Consider the following 27,791-nt stretch of genomic DNA (forward strand, 5'->3'; position numbering starts at 1 on the left):
CTTCCCAGACTTTTTTCCTTTTCCTTTCTTTTTTTCATGTAGGCGAATATACAGGCCGGCGCTGCAATTTCGGAATCTGCCCTTGTCTATGGCGGACGAAATTTCCACGGCAGGAGCCGCAACACAAGCCCTCCGTGCGAGGCTGGCAACGGAGAGCTCATCCGGACTGAGTAAACCTCGGCAAATTCACAATTCATTACGCCATTACTCTTTCTAAAATGTAACGTAGCGCGTCGCGGAGGGGGGGGGAGAGAAAAAAGACTAGTGTGAAATTTTTAACATTTGGAATTCTCATAACTAATTCACAATTTTTTTTTAATTTTTTTTATTTTTTTGGAGGAAGCAGTTGTACAGTCACCACTAGTCGGGGAGGGAAGATTTCTGGAGCGTGGAGCCTGATTCGCATGAGCTGCATCGTTTTTGGAGGTATGTCACAACGCTGTGTTTTCTTTTTTTACTCATTTACAATTCCGCAATTTGAAAAAAAAGAAAAAAAAGAAATGCAGTAGCGGTTGTTAAGTTTACACTCATCTATTCAACAAACGAAACCTGGCGCTGTTTTTTTTTTTTTTTTTTGCATTAAACCAGGTGCAGGCTTTAAAGCCATCCGAAATAGACCTAATCTGTTGATGTTTTTTTTATTTATTTATTTTTTTTGGGGGGGGTAATTTTTTTTTTTTGGGGTGTCTGAATTTTCGTAATGAAGTTTACATGTCGCCGCTGACTAGTCGTGTGTACACCTAGTTAGTTCTGGCGTTCCGCACCCAGGTAAAAGTGTGTGTGTGCGCGCCGTCTGAGCGCAGGGACCAGGCGATAGTGGCAACATGAAGGACGACGAGGGGAGGAACAATCTGAAACACAAAAACCTCCTGCAGCCATGTTTTGTGAATTTTCCAGAAAATTTAAGCAGAGCTCTGGAGTTTCTCTCCTCAGCAACTCAAGCAGCATTAATGTGACTTTTGCGCGTATTTTTGCGACTCGGGTGTTCATCATAGATAACCGAGAATCGTAGGACGTGTCGTCATAATAAAAATGCGTTAGGAATTTTATTTTAGGAAGATAGAGGATTTTAAATGTGTGTGTCATTGGCGCCACCTGTAGGTCGTCATTTTTAAAGAAATTAAAAAAAAAAATTGTAATGACTAGTTATTTTCTGACAGCTGCTTTGGAATGAAATGTTACTTCTAGTTTCTGGAGATGTGCGCATTAATGCTTTATGAATGAATGGAGACCATCGTGAAGTGATTGCCCTTAAATGAAAATGAAAACGTCTCGTGATTTTCATGTTAATTAATGCAAAATGACCTTTGTAAAAAAAATTAGATTCAAAGCACAGTGCAAGTTAATTAAATACATTAGTTCCTCCGTTTAATTTTATTCATGTTGAACACTCAGGACTACAGGGTCAGAGTATTTATTAAAAGCAGTTTGGCATTTGAGAAATGTTTTATTCCAGGCAGATAACAATTATGATTATTATAACATATATCAACTGTCATTTACATCTTTCTCTTTGCTTGTTTGTGTATCATGTGCTGGATCCAGAGATATAATTTGCTACCTGGTAATCATGTCATAATTTTGATTTATTTTTTTCCCAGACATTGGAAATGTGTGAGTGGAAAATAACTATTCAAACTGCATGAACAGCACTGGAAGAAGAAAGACCGTGTCAGCATAATTTGAGGGAAGGAAAAACAATCACAACCAGTGGCTCTACTGTTTATATTAATCCTGCAGATGCCAAACAGTTTCCCATTTGCGTGGCTTGCTTTTATTTTAATGTAAGAGAAACTGCGGAGACAGTTTTTGCCGTGGTTGATTTTTTTTTTTTTTAAATGCTGACCTTCAAATCTGTATGAATTCAAAAAGCTGGTGGAAATCATTTGGCTGGTGTGCAAAAATACTGGTATAAATTCTGACCTTTGCTTGAGAAATGCAATCAAAATGCAGGAGAGTGGCAACTACTGTCCCCGCCTTCAACATGGGTGCATCACTCAATGAAAGATGTGAATGTTTATATGCAGAATACCCGAGGGACCAGGTAATAGTTAAAAAAAAGTTCCCAGGAGAAATGCTGCAGTTTGAAAAAAATAGAAAAACGCTGTAAATCCTCACATGGTTAATGTGAGCTGCATTCTAGGAGTGCTCTCATTTTAAGTAAGGTAAGAGGAATGCTGCTTCGCTTGTACCATAATGAACAAAAGCTTTGTTTCACAGAGGATACTTGGAGTGAATAATTCGGATGAAGAGGTGAAACTTGTCGTTCCCCCTCCCCAAGGCGCTCATAAATGAAAAATGGTGGCGGTTTACATCATCGCCTGTGGGTTACAGTTTTCCAAACACAGTCAGTGCTCCTATCGTGATTAACTGATTTTTAAGTCACGTCACACGAGCAGTTTCTGTTTAAAATCCACTGCTATGTGCGTCTTTGTTGCTCGATGTGTCTGAATAAACATGGTTTCTCTTTAAATATTGCAAACACCTTATGTTCTATTTTCTTAGTGGCATGTTGAAAATGTCTGAAATGGCTTCACTTAAATTAGTCTCCAGGGAATGAGTTTTTTCAGAGGTTGGGTCTGCTGCATGAAATTAAATTCTGTGCATTCTGCACATATTTTTTTCCTTCCTCCTTCTTTTTAAAAATGAACCTTATTGGTTTCATGAATAATGCATAAGGCTGTTCAATTGCTGCAGCCATGAAAATTAGGCCTGTTTACGTGCAGTGGCTATGTACACAGAAGCTTCTTTTTTTTCCCTTGACCATTTTTTTCTGAAGGTGGAGCACAGCCTGAATAGCTTTTCTGAAAATACAAATTTTCAGCAAAGCAAATCTCATTTCTTGGAGTGAAAAGGGGAGGGGTGAAACTCCCGCAGGTTTAATGAATCCATAAATCACAATAGTGCCAGGTTTGCTGCGCCTGCGTCAGCGTGCAGTGCAATTTTGATTTTCATCAAAAATTTAATCTGCCAGCCTACAAGGGTTTAGCAGCAGACCGGATGCCGCCCTGAATTTCTAATTTTAGGGGCCTGATCTTTCAGGATTTATTTTTGTGTAATTCAACTCTGCTTTTCAATATCGCTTGTTATTAAATTTTAATTCGTGGCATTAACATATAGATTGAAAAGGTTTTTATGGGGTTTTGAGTGTATGCTGATGGAATTTTACTAGACGACAATTTCTTTTTCCAGAGCATCCTGTGCGTTTGCATGTTCACGTGCGTGCCTGCGTGTGTGTGTGTGTGTGTATGAGGTGAGCGGGGGTGATGGGTGGAGTGAGGAGGGGATTATCCAATTCTCTGCATTATTGCTTTTTGAAATCATTGGTCATACACCATATTGGAAGACATTTATTACAGAGGAAAGGAAAAATGTGCATTTGATTTAAGACACAGTGAAAGTAACACGTTTGTCTGACATGGGTTTGGGTCACCCGTTGCTTCTGATACAAACATGCAGTGAAAGCAAAGATTTAACTGACCCCCTCCCCATACCCCTTCCCATTTCAGATGATTCCTATTTTTAATCTGTCCCAAGTGGAAACATTTCACTGAGCCTTGAACAAATTTGTTTTTTAATATTTGGAATCTCCTCTTCGGTCTACTTAACATGCTGAGCCCACCCTTTTTTTTAAATTTTTTGGGCAGTGCACAGTATAGTAAAGACAATCTCTTTAAGTTAGAAACACAAGATTATTATTTTTTGCTTTGAGTGATTGATTTACTTCATTATTGCACAGTGGCAGAAGCAGTCCTGCTCAAATATAGGCCAATTATTTTCAGTAGCTCAACTAAGCTCTGCATTGTGAGCAGCGGTTTGTCCTGCAGATGTTGCTCTTATTTTTATTCTGTAACCTTAAACTCATTTAGCTTAATGCTACATTATAGTCAATGTGTGCATGCAGTGACATTTTATAACACAGCTCGGCCTCATCACAGATAGAAACTACTTTAATGAATTGGCCTAAATAAATTGCGATGCCACCTACTTCTCACCATACTGATTACAGTCAGCTATCTATGGAATATTTACATGCATACGGCAATTGCTTATTTAATATAGCTCTATTTCCCGGTTGTGATATTTATTTCAGTTGACCTTTTGTTTCGTGGGTTATGAGGTTGTTTTATTTTTGTGGAACATCAAGCAAATGTGCATCTGGTTTAGATCTGGGTTCTCCACGCTGTTGTAGGTTACAGTTTATCAGAGGAAGAACAGAAGGCTGGATGGTTAATTTTGCTTTTGGACTTGACTGAGAGGAAAATAAGGAACAACAGGTATTTTTAGGTATTTTTTTTACAGAGTTGGGCTTTCAAACTTTTGGTAAAATAAAAATGGACAAAAAATTTAAATTGATACGAAATAACAAAATTTGTGATTAAAACGCAAGTGCGGCTTTGTTTCCCCTGCGGTGGGCATTTTCCTATCTATTGGGTTAATATTGGGCAATGTCATCATAAGCTCCCCGCATTGCAGTTGCAGAAGTCACTTATCCATAAAAAAACAAAAACAAAAAAAATTGCTGAAACCTGGACTTGTTATTCCTACTAGATCCCTGCTGGAGTCAGCAGCTACAATGGCTACAGCAATGCTAGCACTCACTGAATGCTAGGGACCATTGCTAGGATGCTGTTAGCATGTGGTCCGTATGAAACCACAGTAAAATTATATCAAAGTACTTTGTTTTACAGTGAAATGTGTCCTGTGATTCTTCTGTTATTGCTTCATGTTATTTAAATGTTAATACAGAATAACATCTTAGCATTTTTACCATCATAGCTGTTAAACGTGGAGTTTGTCTCAGTCCACAAGCTTCAACCCAGAGGTGAAAGTTTGTCTTAATATCAGTGGGGAAAGTCGACTAGAGATTTTAGACATTTCTCATTTTGCTTTATTTTTTACTTTTGGATTCCAAGAAGATAGAAATGTTAGAGGTCATTATCAGATTTTCTTTAAATGAGATGAAAGGGCCCCAAACAGACGGCGGGTTACATGTTTGGTAACCTGCTGGTTAAGGTTTTACAAGCTTGTTTACATTTGACTATGAAATCTGAATTTGTCAGGCAACTAATGGCTTCTGTCAAATAAATTTAGCAGAATTAAAAATATAGTGTCTCTTCTTTCTCAGTCCTCTGAGAAATTTCCGAGTAAGATTTCCACTAGTAAGATATAATGAATTTTCAGTTCCTATACAGAGCAACAACAGCATTACAACACATTTTACTCACTATGACAAACCAAGTGCGTCCCCATGGTAACAGCACACCCAGATAGCCTTTCCCATTCAACTCAACAGCTTTGAAGATTTCAATTCAAATGGATTCAGTTCCATAGTCTGCAAAGTGATCGATTCATCCCCTTTAGTGTTAAGGATTTATAAAGCGATGGTGCCTGGAAGGTTAAAGTCGCTGTGTTTATCCTGTCTCTGTTTGTTTTGGCAGAATGTAAGCTGACAGAAGGCCTTTTTTTAAACATGATCATTTATAAAACAGCAATGGTGACAAGTTGCTTTTTTTTGTGAGGGATTAGACTCATGGTAGGAAATCTCCACACCAGTGTAAGTTCTGTCAGAACGCTGCCAAAGCCGGGTGTTGTCGCATCTGCAATGACTTCCCTTAGGCTGCATTCAAGGGGGGTGGGGGGGGGGGGCAGAGACAGAGAGACCTGGCTTTATTGTATTTTTTATGACAGTCTGTTAAATTTCCAAAGAAATGCTCCTTTCACACAGCAGGAGGAAGATTATAAAAACATAGACTGTTACTTTGAAATTGCTTTAAAAAAAAAAAAGCACATCATATAGCTTTTCAGTTGAAATGGAAAACATGCCTCACAAAACCTAAATTTCACATTTACCTTGAGCAAACTGGCCTGCCTGGAAAAGCTGAATCTAAACGGCTGCCACTCTGGAGTCGATGATTTGAGCTAAAATTACTCTCATTTTTTCTGCAGTGAATTCGTGTCTTCCTGCATCAGTCAGGAAAAGTTCACATCAAATCTTTAACTCGATGGTTTAGTTTTATCATACATGACTACATGTTTCCAATGAGGCTCATGAAGTTTATCAGATTTTTTTAAAAAGAAAATTATATGATGAGGATGTGAAATTATACTAATCTGCAGCAAGCCCTGCCAGGCTTATTTCTATTTTTAGATACTGAACCCAAGAAAATTTAGTTCTGTGATGTGGTGATTTAATAATATTTGTTATACTAGGCTCATATTCATAAGGAAAAAATAACATGCTTGCCTTGAACTTCTGCAAACTTTTTTCACTGAGCAGAACATTTGAGTTTTGCTCATGCAAGTTGATTATAGTCACTGCGATGAGTAATGAGTTATATTTATAAAAAGTTGTGGGTCAAACATAACTTCTGCACAACTTACATGGTTGAAAAACTCCTCATGGTTTACTGGTGTTGAAAGCAGATGGCTGTTGACACAAGTGAGTGTTAGCAATGACAGATGTGATAGATTATAACAGAAGGAATCCAATGTAAATGTCTTGATGTGACAGGCTGAGCTGGCATATGGAATGTAAAATCTGGAACTGCTGCATTGACAACAAGTGGGACACTAACGTTGCTGACCCAAAATTTTTCTGTGCGCACTTCTGCTTTCAAATAAGTTTTAAAATAATTCTCTGAATTATTTTTATTCTTGTGAGATGACTGCATTTATGACTCGTTTCCAGATGTTTCTCCTGGTTACTGTCTTCAAATAAAACTAGATATTAGCCAAACTGATCAGGACAACACTTTAACTCTTCAGACTGGTACCTGCGTCTTGGGTATGGAGACAGAGTGTTAAATATTTAATAAATGAACAAGAGTTGATGAATAAATAATGAGATTGGTTATTGCTGTTGTCTGTAAATAGCATCCTGTATGCATTGTCGAACTTTATCTTTAGAAAGTTATTTAATTATAGATCTATCTGCTGATTATTCTCTTTTTAATCATTTGGGGGGAAAAAAAAACTTCCTCAAAGTCAAAGAGGATGTCAGACGTTGTGTTTGGTTTGACCGGGTCACGGTTAGATGTTTCCATACGGGTTTGGCATTTGGACCGTACTGTAAACATTAATTTCACATATTGCAATTTAAACATAAACCCTTTAAAAAATTGCTTTATGAACCCGGTTTAGGATGTTTGTACCATTAAACCTCTGTCCGGGTCATCCTACCTGTAAAAAGCACAAAAAGGTCAACACTCCACTGCTCATACTTTTAGTTCACAGGCAGGACGGATACAATTACACAGGTGTTCATGGTTTACTGCACACCTGATGCTGGTGACACCTGAAACCTGGCCCTCGGGAACTATGGTGGTCAAGTTGTGCCCTTGACAAGACCCTGAGGAGGTTGTTGTTGTTAATGGAGTCGTGATGCTGCAGATTTTGAGGACAGAAAATCATAAAATCTATCTGCGCATCTGAGGAAATGCTATGTAGGATGTTTGGACATTAGAAAAATTCTCATCTTGCCTAACCTTCAAACTTACAATGCTGCCGGCGGTACTTTTACTGTCCTTTGCCAAGGATGTTAATTTGTCGCCAGTGTTAATTTAGTTGTTTGTTGATTAGCTTGTTTGTGGGATTATTCATAATGGTCAGGATCTATTACTAAGTGGAACGACAAAAGGAAGCAACACATATTGTTAGATCTGTAGATGTAAATATAGGCGAGTTCATCAATTTTTTCTCAATTTCTTTCTTCATCTTTACCATTCTGTTTTTACTAATAAATTAGTACTGCACTGATTTCCATGAAACGTTGTGGGGAAGTCGGGATTAGGTCACACAAGAATGCATTTAATTTTAGGGCTTTCTGGAAAGTTTGGCACATCCAGGACTCTTTTTCCTAACTTTTTAGTACGTTGCAAGTCTTTTTCAATATTTTCCCCTACTATAAAAAAACTGCTGAACAGATTTCCACAGACACGTTCAACGGTTATCTGCCTTTGAAGGGGAATTAACTCTATTGATTTGATTTTTCAATTTATTTGAAATTTAAACTGAATACCTTAAATGTTTTGTTACAAACTGTGAGCCTGTTTGCCTCTCGGCTCCACGTCTTATCCTAAAGTGTCACTGGGCTAAGAAATGGTTTGCTGCTATATTGGTGTGCTATTATTAGACATCCAAATTTCCCTGTTGCCGTAATATCAGTCATCCTGGCATAACTCTTGTTCTGCCCGGTTGCATTTTGAGCTCATTCTCCTGACATGGCCGTTTATAGGCCTGCGCTGAAGTGGCAAGTTGTGTAATTTGGATATTTCTGAAATTAGGGCATTTGTTTGTCACAAAGCTGGTGGAATTTCTGCCTCCAAAGTTTGTTCATGACCAGTTTCTGTGTTGCTTATGGCTTCATTTCATCTATTTCTGTGGTACTTTTTACACAGTGACAGACGTTACTGTTTCACCGCTGGTGACGTTCTGACTTTCTGAGATCACAAATCTCTCTAGACAGTTGTCAGATTCTGTCTGCTACTTATTAAGTGTTGTTTACTCTTAGATGATTCAGAACCTTGGTACTTACAAATCAATGCATGCCTAAATTAAGACTGTAAATTGCTTCTGGGCAGTGGAATAAAGTCTTGGTCTGTCTCCATTTATTCACTCAGAAGCACAGGCTCAGAGGAGGTGGAGTCATGAGCGCAAAAGAGGCACCTAATCCTGGGAAGGACCAGGCAGATGAAGTGGGCGCAGCTAAAGATGGCCCCTCACCGCCCAAGCCCCCGAAATGCAGGAGTACAAGTCCACCCCCCATCACGGTGAAGAAAGAGCCCGGGACCCCAGAGACGAGTAACGGGAAAGTGGGCGAAGCCAACCCTGCTGAGATCTGTGTTGTTCTTGGAGGAAATGAAGGAGGAGCGAGTGGAGGCACATCCCGTAGAGCCCAGACTGAGGGTATGTTTGCCCTTGGTACTCCTCCTCCAACGAAGAGCACTGACTCGTGCATAGGTGTGTTCATGTACTTGTTGTGCTATGATATTATCATTCTGGTGTCGATTGAGTGAAAAACACAAATAAATCATATAACATTAAAATAAATCAAGTGTGTCTTTTCAGAAAAGCAAAAATGTCCCAAAGCAGATAAAGAAGGTAAACCTTCTACATTCATACTGTACATACCAAATACTGTAAATAGAATACAGTAATCCCTCGTTACTCGTGCTAAATGCGTTACAGGACCACTCGCAACAAAACGAAAATCCGCAATATAGCAACAAAGTATTTTATTATTTATGCAATTAAACATTTATGAACCCTCCTCATACCGATATTAAACCACCTTATGTCTGTATTACCTTTTCACTGCCTTCCGTGAGTCTCGGAACGCAGCGCACACAAGGATGCTGTCAGCCAATAGCATGCGCGTACGGTATCACGTGACTGACTACTAAAAATCTGCGATGTAGTGAAGACGTGCATCTTGAAGCGCGAATAAGCGAGGGATGACTGCATAAAATGTCTCCTTATAAACCAATGACAATGACATTTCATGTTAGCTTTGTAGGGACCAGAAAAATGCATCTCAGTATTTTATGTTTTTGTTTAGTTTTTTCATTTTCATGCATTTTTACATGTTTAGGCACATTGGAATTGGAATTTTATGTCATATTTCTATGATAGAGGTCATGCTCTGTCCACATCAGTGCAAATCAAGTTTTTCCAGTGGCGGAGACGTCTGTGTCCTTGGATGAAAGTTCTATTTGAAAATGTAATTTCCTGATTATACTCGCTCAATTTTTATGTTGTGTTTAGTGTTTGGGCAACAGCCAAAATCATGGCAGTACAAGAGCCCTTAAATAATCCCACTGTCAAGAATATTAGGTTTAAAATATTGAATGTGTCCAAATTTATATATATGAGTGGGAAATATTAGAAAAGCCTCTCAATGTAATGTAATTTAGTTAAACAGTACCATGAATTATAGTCTCCAATATGACCAACCCTCGAAAACAATTTAAATCTAAATTATTGCCTGGACGGCAATGGTTTTAACTAGGTATGGTCAATAAATCACAACTGTATGAGTATCAAGCTGTAACATTAATTTATAGTTAGGTTTCTAATTAATATTTTTGACGGCTTGCATAAACATCGCTTTGGAAAAGAAAGCTATGTAGCTGATTTCTGGACGTTAGAAACGCCTTGATTGGCACTGATAAACCGTCTCGATGCTCGGCTTTTTATATCTTTTGGATGAGTTCATCTTTTTTTGTTCGATAATTCTTCCTTTTCAGGCAAGAAAAGCACAGAAAATGTTTCCAAATTGAATGAAATGTAAATGTGTGGAAATGTGGCGTTTACTTGGAGCACAGAACTTTGACTGATGATTTGTGATGTTTCAGTTTTGGTCAAAGAAGCCATTTATATGTATTACTCGTTAAATATATGCTATATCCATGCTCTGTCAGTCTGGTTTTTAATGACACTTTTAAATTCTCATGCAGGTTCCTATGTATGTGGGGTATGTGGGAAGAAGTACAAGTATTATAACTGCTTTCAGACACATGTCAGGGCTCACAGAGGTAAGACTCTTTTCATTTTGTTCATCTATATGTTCTTTATGAAAAGAAAACAAATAATAACGGAACTGCTCGCTGTGTTTACCCTCTCGACAGTATTGTCCAAAAAAATTATTCACTTCCTCTACATGAGTCATGCATGTCCTGTTTTGGCTTGGTATTGTATTTAATTAGTTGGGTTGGTTTTTTTTTATTCTGGTTGTTCTTTTTTTTATTTTTTGCATCTAAATTGCTGTTGCTGTGAATTGGAAGCCTTGAGCTTCACATTGATCTGCTCATGCGTTGCTCTAAGGCCGACTTATCTTTCCCCTATAGAATCAGAGAGCATGGTTGCAGACAGCCTACCCCCGACACACAACAGTAAGAACACTCTAACACACTACTGTAATCCAGGCATACATGATCCTAGCATGACAAGCTGTTCATTTTACACTCATTTAGGACGTATTTCTGTTTTCTACTGATATTTTAAGTAGTTTCGTCATAGCCGAAGATATACTTTGTGTTATTAACCCTTTCAGTCTCATCCCTTCATTGCTGCCTTCTCCTAGGTGACATGATAATCTCAAATCAGGCATCGTCCAACGCCCCCTATGCTTTTCTGTCATAGTAATGTGTATATACGTGGACGCGTCTGCTGGGACTTCTGATTAGTGCGACGATTTAGTTCAAATTTAACTGCATGCGCTCACCAGAACCAATTAAGGATATGTCCTCATAGACAAAGCCGTCCCACCCACACGGTCCAACAAGCAACCGGTTCCTCTCATGTAACAGAGGAAATGCTTTAATTACGCAGAACACAAACACAACTCATGGTCAACTCTTATTCTTACTCATTAAAATGGGATAATCCACACAAAAGGTTTATTATCTCTCAAATAATGTTCATTTGTTCTTGTTTTTTTAAATAATGTGTTGATGAGAATTTGTTTTATATTGAGATAATTTGTCTTTCCGATGGGTGTGTTTGTTCAGTTATTCGCAACATGGAGCTGTGTGTTATGTGCAGCAACAAGAGTTGAAGGGCACTGGGCCTCAGTACCCCATCCTGAATGGAATGGTTTTGATTGCCAGTCGCTTATGCCCATATCTGGACCTCACCACCACCGCTATGAGACATTCTGTTCTCAACATTGAATCAGCCAACCGCCAGTCCACACAACTTCCTACACGCATCCTGCCATCTGCCCAGTTCATGAAAATCTGGAATGCATCTGAGCAGGGAATTTTTCCACAGGGCCAGACGCCTGTGAAGGTGTTTGTCCACCCCAGTTAGTGATCAGATGTAATCAGGTCAAAACCCAGTGAGGATGGCGATCACGAAGACGAGCTTCAATGAGATGTCTCAGATGATGATGAAGTGGGAGGTGGGAGGTGGGGTGGGGGAGTCATTTACTCAAAGCCTTTACTGTGAGGTCGCTTGGTTCTGCTGCCAAATGGTCTAAGGCATCAGAAATGGCTTGTGGTGGTGAAATGAGTGTTCATTTCAGAGGCTACGGCTTAGCACACCTGTTGCTTCCCCTAAACTTACAATATTTGTTTAGAATTCTGCACATCGACCAGCCCAGATAATCAAATTCAACATCATACCTCTCGGGAAGATGGATTGTCTCAACTCGGAAGAAATGCTCATCAAGACGGATTGAAAAAAAAAAGTGAACTTTGTGACAGCAGTCTTTAGTGTTCATTCCGAAAACAGTTGGATCTTTTCCATTAACTTCGAAAAATCAGAGTCCAAATTAAAAAAAAAGAAAATAAGAATTGTCAAACTTGTTTTTAGTCTGTTTGAGGATGTTGCTCTTTTGATTTGTGCTGCACATCATCCTTCAGAGCAGGTCTTTATCAGAACCCTCAAAATCACTAATCATTGTGAAAATTTGATAAGGACTAAAAATACTCAGACCTTTAGTGGAGTACTCCAGTTATTTTTAAAGCATCTGCACACACCCAGCCATCAATATATGGATGCGCGCATCGCTTAAAGGCAACATTATCAACATGGCAAGGAGAAAAGAGAACAATCATCTGCAGACAGAAAAACAATCTTTTTCTCGTAGCAGGAATACAAACACGTTGTCACCAGGAGGTGTGTGACGGTGTTAATAAGGAGGCCAAAGAGGAGCCTCGCCCAAAACCGCTGCTAAATTAAATTCTTTAACAGAGGCACTATGCTATAAACCATTTTGTTCGAAGAATGCATGTTTAGACTTCATTCTGATTTTGACGGGTATGCATATTTATAATAACTATATTTTGAGTAAAAAGATGCTATGAGCATCCAGTTGACCTTTAAAGAAGGTGGGAGTGGGCAAAAATGTGGTGAAATATAAGCATCTGTAAATTTGATAAAGATAATTAAATGGTGATTGCAATGATAAAAAAAATACAGTTTAGACTTAGAGTTCAGTTGTTAATATTATTTTTCCTCATACTTTATATTCAATGGACAACTGTAAGGTACCTCTCTGGGAAAGAAATGTGGGCATTAGAGAATATAACACAAGCTGCAGTGGAGGAGTTCTCGGAGTATTTTTGGAGCCCGGATAGAACAAACTTTTCTTAGTTCTGACTCAGTGGGTGTGAGACTAAAAACAGCCCTACATTTAAAAACAAATAAACAATAAACAGCAGATATTCACAGGGTATTGGTACTTCTGCTACCTGTGAGACAACAAATTGGGATGCAGGGAGTTTAATAGCTCATGTTTTGATGCCAAAACAACACACAGCGTGTTTTTATAATACTTACATGGTGAAATGATGAATGGATTTACCATCCTTGGAAAGATAACACGTTGATAAGATTTTTAACTCTCAAATTTCCTCACAGCAGCAGAAACACACAGAATAATAAACCAGGATGGATTCACAGGATTCCTTGAAACACAACTCCATACTTGTTGAGAACCTCAAAATATCTATTTTCAGCCATGCTGTTAGTCTGCGACAGAAAATACCCAAAAGTGCATGAATGAAACCTCCAACACACACACACACACACACACACACACACACACACACACACACACACACACACACACACACACACACACACACAGAAACACACACACGCACAATCGTTTAAGTAAACAGCATTGTATGCCAAAGTAACCAAATACAAATAACCAAATACATGTTTATTTATGAATCAAACAAAAAATAAATTTTGCGCTTGCAGACTCCAGAGACTGTTTAAACTAAATGTGAAAGTTAAGAAGCAAACTTTATTTTTTTTTGTATTTGAATGTAAAAAATATGTCATGGCAGAGGAAAAAGAAATGCCGGCCAGCATTTGAACAAGAGCTAAACGTTCCCAGTTTTCTTGAACATTTGGTCGTCATTCATTCAAACTGATGGGCACTGTCAAATCCTTCATCCTTTCTGAAACACGTAGGTCACTTTTTATGAGTTCACAGAAACAAAAGGGACCAAAGTCTGTTGGAACGTTTCTAACTGGCCTCTTGTCTTTGGAATTGCAAGCATAACGCATCCATAAGCGATTATTTCTGTTTGTTACGTGCCTTCACCTGCGCTTGGGGCTGTAGCTAATCTGACTAATGCCAGCAATCCACTGTGTACCTATGTAATATTAATGGAGAAATGATAGCATAGGATACTTAAGGTCTTATAAAAGCAGTTTGATTTAGTCGACCTTGTCGTGAATTAAGCTGTAAGTACATTTTGACAAATATTCTGAAAGCATCGGCAAACAACACAAAGGCTTTTTCCAGGCCTTGAAAAAGTCTGTCCAGACCAGAATATTATTATGTGCTTGAAAAAAACTGAGAGTAGATGTAAGAAGTACTGTAAAATAGAATTTGTCCCTCTGCTGCTAAATGACAAAACATTTGTCACGTGGATGCGTAAGGTGAGGGTCGTTCTGCTGTGGCAACACCAGTCAGATGTTATTATGGAGAAATGATAAACCCCGAACAGCAGAGGAAAGGATATAAGTCGTTCTGCACTGTTTGTGCAAGGGTTTCAGGATTTCACAGATATGTACCAAATGACACTGCTGCTGCAAAATTAACAATAGTCCAAGAAGTAATCTGCATCCATTGTTCTGTCAGTACTTTGGTAACCTAATAGTGTCCAGATCATAATAAACATTCATGTGAAAATGAGAAACAAGGTCTTTGCTCACTCAGAAACTTTTCAGTTTAGTATATAATAATCTGGTTTGAATCACACTTTATTATTAACTACCCAGTTTGCAGTTTCATAATGAGTCATAACCATAATACTGGTTGTCAATGCCAGTCATATCCATTATCTGCCTGCTTTCTTTCTATATTCATCTGAAGGTAGCTTCCGTTACACCTGTGACATCTGTGGGAAGAAATACAAATACTACAGCTGCTTCCAGGAGCACCGTGACCTGCATGCAGTCGATGGTAACCCTGGGTTTTTGAAAAATTGTTTTGAAAATGAGTTTTTGTTCCCCAATTTTTGAAACTGGAAATCTATTTGAGTAAACTTTCTATTTCATGCAGTTCTCTTGCTCCTGTGGCAATAGAACTGAGCACAGTTGCAAAATAAAGAGAAGTAGCTCAGGGAAAAGAGAGCAGTTTTTAAAAATGACACAAGTACACTATTAAATGAACAAAAGCCTGACTAATAATAGTCCGTCTCAGTGGAAGAGTCCTTCGGACTTTCTAATTCTAAGCTGTTAACAAAAAGCAAATAGAATATATTGCTAAACAAAATGATATTTGTGTTTTCAGACAGTGTAGCACATATGACAAAGTAACAAAATGAGATTTAGAAACATCTGCATAAGTTGAATTTCCTGCATTAATTGCTGCTTCCTCCCCAACTCCTTCAGATCCATATGAACAGGTGGTGTTACCTGTGGACGGCCTTAAGGAGGAGTCTGTTGAACCTTACCAGAAAATTGGACCAAGTAAGACTGCACGGTTTTCCACAAGCACAACTGAGTCCCAAACGTAGCACACCCACTGAATCTTACACCACAGAATTAAGGGGAATATTGTGTTATTTTATGTTAAAACAGTTTCATTTGCGACAGCGAAGTGCGAAATCCAAGTGGAGTCGTGTTTACTAAACGGAATTTTAGGTACGTCGTCAACCCTGTGGTTGATGTTAAATGCCTCACAATCTTAAAGCCTACCTATGTCTCTTTGAGATCATTGGACGCAACTTGAGGAATGATCTCAAGTCATGGTGGCAACCGTCATCAGAAAGGAAATACTGAACACTTGAGCTGTCTCATCACTGGAGAGGTTTCAAAACAAGAGTCCAAAAGTCCTCCTTCCCAGGAGAAAAAAACACTCTTCCGCTGCTGCCAAGACTGTTTGGTGAACCCACCATGCCATAAGCAGGGAGAAACCCAACTGGTATTGATGTTTTGATAGTCCAGCTAATGTCAGCTCCACTTTCCTTTTTTCTCTGAACACACAACCATACAAGTCTATATCTTTCTTAATGAAACACAACTAATCTGACAACCTGGATCTTACTTGATGTGATGCAGGTTTTGTCAGCTAACATGGATTCTGGTGAAAATGAGGGTTCGATTGTCTTATCTGCAGAAACTGGAAGCTATGTTTGCGAGTTCTGTGGGAAGCAGTACAAGTATTTCAACCCATACCAGGAGCACGTTGCCCTCCACACACCAATGGGTGAGCCTTTAAAATAAAATCACAATTAATTATTTCACTGTTATTTATTTTTTAAATCCGCGATTCATTGTTGATGAACTTTGTAATCTGCAGAGTTTGTAGCGCCTTGAATTTGGTTTTTAATTTTTGTTAAAATTGTTCTCACTAGGTTCCTTTGACATGAAGTCTTCACGGGTTCAGGAATGTGGTAGCATGGATATGACCAAGTATGGTCATAGCCAAACTGGTAAGATAAAAAGTAAGCATAATTTATTTTATCCTTTTAGTTGTGTTTTATTGTTTTTTGATTGATTATTAATGCTAAAGCAAACTGCATTCCTTGTAATGAAATCTAAAAACTCCAGGCACACATGCACCTACCGTGCGTCTTGATAGCAGTGAATAAAACCTCAATGAAGTACCTTTTTTTTTCCACTTGGAGCCAAGTATAATATTTGCACATCATATACATTATATTTGTTATTGGTGACACGTAAATGGAATATTTTGCAATTGGCTGCAAGTGCCAATATTACATATAATATTAGTGGGAAGCACTCGGGTCAGAATTGAGCAGATGTTGATTTTAATAAAATGGGTAACCAATCTAGTGAGCGTGATCAAAAAGCAAACATCCAAGGCTTTGTACAGGTGACTAATGTCATTTTAAACTGGCAGCTGATTTGCCTGATAATGATCTGGCTATGTTTGAGGCCAAAGACCGTCACACTAATTTTACAGTCATTCTGAGGGACATGGTCCAGTTAAGAAGAATCTTTCTATGGCTAAATGTTTCACTGTGAGTCAGAGGAAAACACACTGAGGTTCTACTGTAGGTCACCTTGTATTTGTGGAAACCCTGCAGGACACTATTAACCTCCAGTGAACGGTCTGTTGCTCGGTTTAAGTCTCCACACACTGACCTTTTGTCTTACAAATATGTTTTAATTGCTTTCAACACCAACACATTAAAGTTCTTATTCCAAACATTAAACACCATTCAAGCTTATCACTTTCTCATCAATTTTCTCCTGAAAAACTCAAATCTATGAAAAAAAAAGTGAACTTCAATACAATTTTTTCATTTATCATTTCACACACTTTTAAACAACATACTACACATAATCCATCGTCAACTTTGGCAGGCGGTGTTAGAGCGCGCCGCTCTGCTTCTACTTCTCCAAAAGGCTTTTTCCAGCTGCCATAAATCCTTGATTTTTCTCTGCTCGCCCATAAAGAACTATTTAAAGCATGACACACTCACATCTTAGAAGTGGGTCAAAAAGATGGAACGAGACGAGGAATTAAACTCGTATTTAAATGTAATGTGAACATTTGGACGCTTTTGTCAGGGCTGTTAGTGTGATTGATTTGCATGCTCCAAACTGAAATTAAGATTAACAAATTGTATTGACTTTGCTCCATCTCTACTGCTGAGTGTGCTCCCAGCTCAAATTAAGAATATCATCTGTATTATTTAGGGGTGGCGTGCCACTCATAGTCTCCGTTATCACCCGCAGACAGCCCATTCAGGCGGAAACTGGAAAGCGCCATTCAATCCAGTCTGGTTGACACAAACAGCTCACAAAATTCTAGTGGTGAGTGCTGACTTGCTTGTTTTCTATGGACCTGTGTGAGTTTACGTGGAACTGTATTGTCTCTGCTCTAGCAGTGTAAAGCATTCGCAATTGCCTGGGCAGAAAATGTAGATGCGAGGATAGAAGTTTTGTAAAGAGGGTTGTGTTTCCCACTTTGATTCAGCCTAAAAGCTTTATTCTGATTATTATTATTCCACTCCATACTCGCCTTAAAAGTAGAGACCTTGTTGAGCACATTTTAGATTACCATTAGCTGTGATAACAGATTCCACATCATAGAAGTGACTCAAAAATAGAGTTGTAATTAAAGGGCCTGAAGACACGCTATCTGCCTCTTACTGGGAGGTGTGTCAGACGTGAACACAAAGAGGTCCAGCAGCACTTTTCATGGCCCTACCATAGGAGTCACGTAAGCTCACCTTTTAGTCCATACATCTGTTTGCAGCAGGTTTTATAAGAGTAAATCTTGTCTGGCCATTTGTAATAGTTTGGAGAGAGGTTAGGGTCCATCAACATTAACTCAAAGACTACCAGAGAGAAGCCAGTGAAATTTCTCATATTTTTTCAGGGGCTCTAAAGGTGTGCATTCTATAATTGGTTTCCTCAGTTTGCTTTTTCTTTTTAAAACGTCTTTTCTTCCATTTATGCTTAGATAGAGGTTGTGGTGTTTCAACATCAGCACAGCGTCTTCCAGTGTCATTGGAATCCTTGTCCTTGGACGCAAAATTTCTCCTGTCATTACACATTTTTCTTTCCGTGTTTTTTTTTCCAGACTTCTCTTGTGTTTGAGGTAGAAATGGGCATGAAAAAGGCAACAGTGCCACATACTGTATTTCCGTGTGGGGTTCTGGCTATTGACACTTAAAATTCACCCAAAACTCATTTGATGATAGATATAACGGATTACACAGTGTTTATTTTTTATACACCCTTAGGGCTTACTCATATTTAATGTCAAATCTTCAACCACTTCATCCACTGTGATGGGGTTGGAGCTATGATGGGGTTGGAGCTTATCCCAGCTGAATGAGGGCGGGAGGCGGGGGAAACTCCGGGTACGACGCCAGTGCACCGTAGAGCCACACAGAGACACAGACAAGCATGCACGCACACACTCATACCTATGGTCAATTTGGAACGCCCAGTAAACTTGAAGCGCATGTTTTTGGAGGTGGGAGGAATCCAAAAAACCCGGACAGAACCCACGCAGACACGAGAAGAACATGCAAACTCCACACAGAGCGGAACTCGAACCTGGAACTGCCTTGCTGTGCGGTGACAGCGCTACACACTGCGCCACCGTTCTGCTGAGTTCTGAAACTCATTCTCAGTAATTATGGGGTTGATTATCTTTCCCGCTGTTTTAACAAATCCACTGAAGCAGCACTGGAAAAGGGTCAGCAGGTCCATTTCTGCTGTTCTAATCAGGAGAGATAATTGTTATTTGAATATTTTTAAATAGCCTGACAATTTTATTTCCTCCACATTTGACTCCTCTCTCTGACTTTGATTAATTTCTGCTGTCAATCAGTTTGAGCCTCTAATAAGGTAGTTAGGTTGATTTCTACTGTCGACATCTGCCTGCTGTGATGTCACAATAATAATGTCTGTGAAATCATAGAAATGTAGTCCATTATATTGGTTTTGAATTTGTAGTTGCCTTTAAAATGTGATTCAAATCACGAATCTGGGCTCTGGCTGGGTGAACAGTTGTTGTGCGTCTTCAGTTTCAAGTTGTGTGTCCTCCTGTCCACAGGAACTGCGAGCCCTCTGGTGGCCACCACCTTCTCTACAGCCCAGAGTAAGTCCCCACCCACCTCCCCTCTCCTCACCGACAGGATATATGTCGCCTCCTCCTCATTCCTCCATTTTATTCTTTTCTGCTTCAATTTTTGTTAATCTGTTTTTGTTTTTTCTCGTATATTCTCTCCAGTTCGTTACTATTATATCAATTTTCTATATTTAGCTCTGTTGTCATGAGGGAATATCTGGATCTCTATCTTGTTGACACAAGTCTTATTTTGCATCTGCATTGTGTCCAGATGTAGTTGGTTCCTGTACTGACTGACATCCCAGCTGCTTCACACTTCTAAAAAGTTTACAAGGTTGTAATTCACACCTTGTTGTATTCCATTTTCCTTTTATCATATATAATCCAGGTGATGCAGAGAATAGAAAGCACAGCATGTCCCCAACGGATTCAGCAAATTAAAACCCTCTAGGGTGTAGAAATCACAAAAGCAACAACATCGTTCTTGCAGAGCTGCCAATCTAGTCTCGGTTGGAGACAACACAGGCTGGCACATACACACGCATTCAGTGTATTCTCTATCTCGTCTTACAAAGAGTCAACAGGGCCTTGTGATTTTTTTAGAACCCTACACTTGTGGTGCCTGTGGCATCCAGTTCCAGTTCTACAACAACCTGCTGGAGCACATGCAGTCCCACGCTGGTGAGTCTTTTACTACAAACACACGTTAAAAATACAGAATGTAAATCAACAATAAATCAAGTGGCTTCAGTACTTTTGAAAAACAAAACAAAACCGTGATCACACTTAATTTCCTAAGTCTTCAGTGTGGTGTGATGTTAAGTTCTTAAAGGCAAGAAGAACTCTAAGGAATGCTGTTAATTGATTTAAAGAGGGTTGTTGCAGATCTGGTTTCTGAGGCCACTGGAAACGTTTTGGGTGACAACAGATTCTGTGCATCATCCGTTATTTATGCATGGGATGCGTTGATGTTGTTTTATAGCAAGCATTTGATATATTGACTTTAAGAAATTCATTTCAAAACTGAAATTCCAAATAAGCGTCCATTAAAAAGCTTTTAAGTTAGTGTTTCGTGTTCTGACTTCAGTGGAGATGACATCAGTGGAGTTGTTTATCCTCTTGTCCATAAATGATGTTGTCTGTGTCCTGGAATTATGCATTCATTATCTAGACAACACGGTAAAATGCTGTTCTCCAGACTTCAAGTACAAAAACTAAAGATTTTGACAATATTTGATGGTTTATAATGAGTTTTCCCTTTTGGCCTTGGTTCTTGAGGACGTGTCCTTCGATCTGCTTTCTTATACAAGAATGGCTGTGGGATTTGTAAACCGGCACAGCTTGTTTTTAAAAGCACACTTTATTGATGGCAAACTCCCGAAGGCCAAGTAATATTTATGTGTTTTACTTTTGCTGGCAGTTTTTTAATTTTAATTTCGAGTCACAGATTTATTCTTTACATTTTTCTCCACTGGAATCCTATCATGCACTTTTTTTCCCATTACAACCGTAGACTGTTGTCACCTCTGCCTGATGCTCCTGTCTGTTTCTCATAAGCGGACAACGAGAACCACACCAAAGGGGATTCTCCCAAGACCTCCTCCGTGTCTGGTCCTCCAGAGCAGCTCTGGAGAGGTTCTCAGGCCCAGACCCAGGCCCAGACTCAAGCCCAGGCCCAGGCTCAGGCTCAGGCTCAAGTTCAGGCCCACACCTCAGTTAAGCTACAAATCCAGCCTCAAAATATCTCCCAGAGAAACCACACTATCAGCCGTAAGTAGCACCATCAAAATCCATTTCTCACAGTTTCCATATGCATGGATCCATAGTCAGGGTCCTACACCAGTTTTTGCATGCTGCAAGAAAATTATTAAAATCAAAAATTACACTTTTCTATTGACATTCTGTTGCACAAGAGAAAAACATAAATCTCCATATAATCTATAATACATATAAATAATTAGCATAGCCTTCACATCTTCCCTAAATATAAAGTGAATCTAATCTTTTCACATTGTTATGTCATCATCACGTTCTATGAATCCATATTTATGCCAAATTAAAATGAATGATAACACTAAGGCTCATTGGTTTTGCTTTTCCTTCCTTCCTGCCATCTGTCCATCTGCTGTCGCCGCTCAGAGAGTAACGGCCTACCTGAGAAGGAGCGACAACAGGTGGCTGAGCGTCTCTTACGGGTAATGTGTTCGGACCTGAGCATGCTAAACGTGCTCAACAGCAAAGACTTCCTGAAGCTGGCTCAGACCCTTGTTGACACGGGTGCTCGTCACGGTGCCTACTCCACCCGCGATGCATTTGGTAACATGAGTGCCTTGGCGCTGCGCACACTTCCCCGCATGTACAACCAAGTCAAGGTCAAAGTCACGTGCGCTCTGGGCTCCAACGCTTCTCTCGGCATCGCCGTCACCTGCCACTCCCAGACATCGGGCCCGGACGCCTGCTACGTCCTGACGGCCTACCAGGTGGAGGGATCGAGACTGAAGCGCTACGTGCTCGGCGTGAGGGAGGCCGAGCTGAGGGAGGGGCCCGATCAAGTTCACCACTGGGTGCAGAATGTGCTTTCCGAGTTTGTGATGTCAGACATCCGTACCGTGTACGTCTCAGAGCCCAGAGTTTGGGCTGCTGGGTTTTCAGGATCCCCGCTTGGGGGCGGCGGGCGGGGCAGGATATGCTTGCGATGCGCAGGGTGTTCGCTCGGCGCCGTCGTCCAGGCCGTTCTCGGGAAGCGTAGCCTCCAGGCCCGAGGCCTCCACGAGCTGGCCGAGCTTCTCTCCACTTGCCGCGACATCGCCTCCTCGTCCACGCTGGCTCTTTGTGAGGATCAATCCACCAACACAAGCACAACCGAGGAGGGAACCCAGGGCAGCCCCGCACAATGCCCCACCCCTCCTTGCTGGGACCGTATGGCTGAAGCTCTGCTGCAAGTCCACGCTCACTTTGAACAGATCTGCGAGGCTTACGGGCGCAGTAAGTCCACCGCTCCGCTCCTGCAAGGTCTCAACAAGCATCTGCTGGGGACGCTGGCCTGCCTGCTGGCACCTCTTCGCTTGGCGGCTCTGGAGCTGAGCAGCCAGAGGAGACCCACCTTACAGCAGGTGCTGCCCGTCTACCTCCGCTTGGAGAAGTTCTTCACATCCAAAGCAGGAGAGGCTGGAACAGGCACAGCTAGCAAACTCTGCCACTACTTCCTAGAAGCACTTAAGGAAAACTTCAAGGTACTGCGTAATAACACTTTGCTGTCAGAGTAGGTGTAAGTCTTGATATTTGTCATGAGTAACTCATGGAAATATTCCTGTCTGTAGGTTGAACGGGCCCACCAGGTCGCCATGGTCCTTGACCCGCAGCTCAAACTCCGCTCAGTGCCGGCCTACCAGCATGAAGACATCATCTCTCGCGCGTGTGAAATGGCTGCTGAAAGCAGAGACGGAGGCATGACCGGTGCCGGAAGTTCAGGCGGCGATGAGCGGGATGCCGACGGGCCACCAACACCTAAAATCAGTCGCGTGGAGGCAGGTGGAAACAACGGTCACACCTCCAGGGGGACCTCATCCTCCTGCTCCGTGTCCGGCAGCGACGAGAGCCAGAATCAAGTCAGACAGGAGATTTTCCAGTACCTGGCTGAGCCTCTTCTCCAAGGCACACCTGACCTCTTCCAGTACTGGAGCTCGGCGATTGGCGAGAAGTTCCCCAGGCTGGCTCGCCTGGCTCTCTGGCTGCTCGCCGTGCCGGCCGTTGGCATTCGCAGCGAGTGTGTGACTGTGTGTGAGCAGAGTCTCGCCATGAAGAGGAAGCAGCAGGTAACAACTGAGGAGATGAACAAACTCATTTTCCTTCGTGCCAACATGGGTTAGCAGGAACCCCCCCCCCCCAACCAACCAAACCTTCACCTCCAACCAATGACTTCAGACTATTATTTATATACTGTAGGGTTAGAGTAAACTGTAAACTTAAAAGCGTATGGACATTAAACACTTATTTTACAGGAAACTGTATTTGTACAGGTTGCTAACACTTCAACAACACCTCTTAATACACATTTTATACAGAGACAGAACTGTTGTAAAGTACTGTGGGCAAAATGAAGGGGTGGAACGGTAACTCTCAAAAGATTGTCCTGTTCAGTACGCCCCCCTCGGTATGGGATGCACACATAAGCAGGATGAGTCTCAGTCTTGTCTTGGCCAGTTATTAAAATTCCTCCAGCCTAACGACTCACCTGCTAAAAGGCTATAATGCTGTTATTCTCACTGGATGGCAACATTTTCAGGTAAATTCAGCTTTCACTGCTTGAAGCTACTGTCACAGACCTCTGAAAACGATCTCACCGGATTATCAAAGATTTACAAGAGATGTATTTCATTTTATATTTTATTATAAAGCAGGAAAAAAAAAAATCATGTTTCACATATCATTACTCAGTTAAAACGGGTTTACATCAGGTTCCTGTCATAGCAGTAAGTAGCATGTACAGTATGTAGAAGAATAACCATTTCCATTGGTGTGTGACAGGAAATTCAAGTGGTGAATCCTCACTGCCATAGCACCTCTGACACGTGAACTAGGTAGATGACTAGTGTGTATCACTGACAACCGTTTGTCTTTCAGCCTCTGGAGATGGTTAGAGAACCAAGAGAGAAACCAGGGCAGCTAATTTGACGGTTGCTTCAGTGGCCTCAACATGTAGCTATGAATCATTTGCATGCACTGCATGCATTTTTCATTCAAGAATGGTAAAAAAGAAGCAAATATAACTCAAATAGTAGTGTGGAACCAGTAACTTCATCCAGTAACTTCTTTTACTTTCAAAAATCAAGTCCAGAGTTCTCATGCTGCTAGATTTTGCAAGTCTGATAGATAGATTTTGCACAGAAAAGGCCAGAGCTGCAAAGTTAACTTGAATAAAATTGAGCTTTTCGGTTGCCTGTTCTAAAAAAGTTTTTTTTTTTTTTTTTTACATGCTCAAATAAGAAAGCCTCATGTTTGTACCTGTTTGTCAGCCTGCACACTGATTTCTTTCAGCCTCACTATATTAAATTGATATACTAGAGCTGGATGTCGCCAACGGCGAACTATATATAACCTGTTGGATACACAGATCTTTTATTATCCTGTGATGTTTCATGAAACAGCCCAGCTTGTTTGTTAGTAACAACACAGAAATGACACCAAGAAGTAATTTTGCTCTTGCTTAATGATAGTTTCCAGTACTGGCTTTTTATAAATGTCCGTTTCCGTCAGATAGAAGAGGCTTAATGGTATCAGCTGTTTTGTTGTTGTTTTTTTTTAAATTAAAATCCGTATAGACAAGGATCCATTTTATAATTGCATAAATCCTCTCGTCACCCACTGTGTTTAAGTATTTGTATTTTTTAAAGATTATTTTTTTAAGTCATGTTCATAGGACAGTTAATTTATTTTTTCTCTCCCCTGATACGTCATGGTAATATAAACATTGTCTTCCATTTTTAAGGCAATAAATACAGGGCATATTTTCCAACTTTATCTGCCTAAAAATGACTGTTCTCATAACACTCCTCCTCTTAAGTTAAATGATAAATTAATTTCTGTATGTCAAATCAATGGAATCTTCTCAGGAATGAGTGCAGCCACAGGGGCACCGCCACTTTCTTTCCTCACTGTACCGAAAACACACCAAACTGTGACCTCAATGCCGAGGCATGTACTCAACCGTGACTTTTGTGAAACGTTCCACCCCAACTATAGTTAGTGCCACTTGCAACAAACAAAGAATGGATCACTGAGGGTTTATTTTTTTTCCAGGATTACGTGGAATCTGTCAGTACATTCACTAAAGTCGACACATGCATACAGATGAAGTTGGTTATTTATTTTTTTAAGGACTCAATATATACTTACCTAAGCTGATACCTCCTTAATTGACTTGGATGAATGGAAGACATGCTGTAAATTTGTTTGTTGCCTTTGGTACTAATTAGTCAAGTTCAAATTTGTCATCTCTGTTTTGGGGCCTTAAGACTTTCTTGCAGCCACTTTATAACAATCAAGAGTGACGTCATGCCTTTATTTTCTGGTAAATGACCTTTTTTTCACCATCTTTTCTAAAACTTTTCTTTTGCTCATCTGGACTCAAAAAGACATTAATTTCAAACTAAAAACGACTGAAACAAGTCAGAAAGTTCTCCGTTCGGGATGATGTAGATGCTGAACAAAGCAGTGCAATGCCCACTTGAATGAATGGGTTGTCTCCACCTGCTTGCCATAAATTCCTTTATTTTTTCCTGCTCATAGTCATAATTGAAAATCCAAAAACCATCATCAGAAATGGAAAACAAATCTTTTTTACCAGCTTAAGGCCCCAGTACAACTTAAGGTACGGTTACACAACCCGCATTCCTTCAGTCACACTTTTTAAAATAAAGACAAATCCAAACATCCAACTTTAACCTCACAGCAATTCTGAACACTTACTGTAGCGGTATCTCTGTGGCAACAGAACACAGTGCTGATGTGACCGTACCTTATTGGTTGTAATGACAGAGGAATAGGAAGTCGGTACACTGCACTTGGGAAATTCTAGGGCATCTGAGTGAGTGGTGTAGAGCTAGGGACTGAGAATCTTTGTCATCTACCTGAAAGCAGTCGTGTCAAGTTTTATCAGAAGTGTTTGAAAGTGTTTAGACATTTCCAGTAAAAGTTGAACGGCTCTGCTTAACAAACTGTTTCACAATATGAGATGTTATTTTATTAGGTTTCTAACATCATGTAATGGCTTTGGTTTATTGTTTTAATAAATGCTTGTATCTCCTTTTAAACTATAATATATGTAGGCTGAAGAAAACACTGTTCTTCCCTCTGTGGCTAGAGGTTTCACTGTCGGGTGTGTTAAATGAACACACACAGTGAGAACACACAGCAGTGATTCCGAGGATCCTTGCAGTGCGTCTCAACGACTGCAGCAAAGTTAGAAGTTAAACCACTGGAGGTCAGCAAAGACAGCATTTTCAGGGGGTGTTCAGTTGCAATTTGTTTTCTTAAAATGTCTTGATTTTCTTTTTTACCAACTATATTTTATTTACCCAACGTCATAACAGATTTCCTTCTGTACGGCCAGTGGAAAACTGTTTTTTTTTCTCTCTCTTTTTTTTTTTTGGATAAGCATTCCTCAAAATATTTCTGAAAGTTATTTATATATTGGTCGAATAACATTTAGCTCTTAAGTCAAAAAATCCTGCACAAAGCTTTGGGTCCCAGCAGTGACCCCTAAAATGAACTGATGAAGGGATTCCTACGTAATTTAAATATGTGTTTTAAATAGACTATGCTCTGGGGAAAAAATGCCATTGTTGACATGATGCTGTCAACTTTAATTTCCTTAGAAATAGCATTTTTTTGTTGATTCAATGACAAATATATCTTCGATTATGCATGCTTTTAATAAGAGTACTGATATATAAAGTTAGAGCCAACAGAATTCACTTGCATCCGATGACAAACACTGGCTGATGAACAGACGTTACCTTAAGACACTGTTTCGCGTGGTGCTCAAGACAGAGGCTGAATGCAAACCGTTGGAGATGAAGGTAGCGCCGCTCGTCGTAGTTTCGGGTGTTTGTGGGTTGACATCATTCATTTTCAGAGGATATAGGATGTAAATAGAAGAGAACTGCTGTTTTTACGCCACGGGGGGAGCCTTCATTGCAGACGTACAGTCGGGAGCACCTATTACATTATACCTCTATTTTCTACAGTAGTATTTCAAAAGGTTTTGATATAATAGAAAACTCAACTCAAATACTGGTAGAAAGTTGCAATCAGCTGTAAGTTTTCTTTTGTTTTCAGGATATTAACTTATTCAGATAATTGTTCAATGTATGGCATTAGAATGCTAACACGGAGATCTGTTCTAACTATGGATTATAGTCTGTATTATCAATTCAGGTTAAGAATTAGTGTTGCTTTCATTCTATTTTACAGGTATTACTTCCCTTTATACTCTGCTAAAATGCAAAAAAAAAAAAAAAAAAAGTTTGATTCTGTTCTTTTTTTATCGCACTTTGGCAGCAGATTCCTGTGTAACTTAAGGTCTGAGTTGTCTTTTTAGTAGGCCTAATTTATACTTTTGTAGCAACACTATTTTTATATAATGGCAAAGAAAGGGTTCAGTGTTTTTTTTTTTCTTTCTGATGTCATGTGGCAGCGCTGTTCAATGTTTCTTGAATACATTACCCACTGTAGTATGTGATGTGTGAATAAACTCCAAATCTGA

The 27,791-nt window shown here is 39.9% G+C and overlaps 1 protein-coding gene across 11 annotated transcripts; it reads left to right on the forward strand.

Moving 5' to 3' along the window:
• Positions 1-29: 29 nt before the first annotated feature.
• On the forward strand, positions 30-27,791 carry znf618 (zinc finger protein 618). 11 transcript variants are annotated; one of them, XM_068334260.1, is made up of 16 exons: positions 30-170; positions 340-426; positions 8,622-8,961; positions 9,070-9,102; positions 10,458-10,535; positions 10,848-10,892; positions 14,840-14,929; positions 15,361-15,438; positions 16,088-16,177; positions 16,326-16,415; positions 17,677-17,754; positions 19,511-19,555; positions 20,129-20,206; positions 21,083-21,295; positions 21,665-22,758; positions 22,846-27,791. In XM_068334260.1, the coding sequence occupies exons 3-16, from the start codon at positions 8,649-8,651 to the stop codon at positions 23,392-23,394; spliced, it is 2,874 nt and encodes a 957-aa protein (XP_068190361.1). In that variant the 5' UTR covers positions 30-170; positions 340-426; positions 8,622-8,648; the 3' UTR covers positions 23,395-27,791. The 11 variants fall into 11 exon arrangements, with proteins under 11 accessions (XP_068190361.1, XP_068190368.1, XP_068190369.1 ...); XM_068334267.1 differs by having other exon boundaries at positions 16,326-16,403; XM_068334266.1 differs by having other exon boundaries at positions 32-170; positions 347-426.

This window comes from Antennarius striatus, chromosome 15 (genome assembly GCF_040054535.1).
Source record: "Antennarius striatus isolate MH-2024 chromosome 15, ASM4005453v1, whole genome shotgun sequence".
Classification (NCBI taxonomy): Eukaryota; Metazoa; Chordata; class Actinopteri; order Lophiiformes; family Antennariidae; genus Antennarius; species Antennarius striatus.

Bases quoted from the DNA above. Each gene is read 5' to 3' on its own strand.
- znf618 (XM_068334260.1), top strand. From the start codon at position 8,649: ATGAGCGCAAAAGAGGCACCTAATCCTGGGAAGGACCAGGCAGATGAA. The intron at 10,536-10,847 runs GTAAGACTCTTT...TTTCCCCTATAG, and splicing joins ACATGTCAGGGCTCACAGAG to AATCAGAGAGCATGGTTGCA. The intron at 21,296-21,664 runs GTAAGTAGCACC...GTCGCCGCTCAG, and splicing joins GAGAAACCACACTATCAGCC to AGAGTAACGGCCTACCTGAG.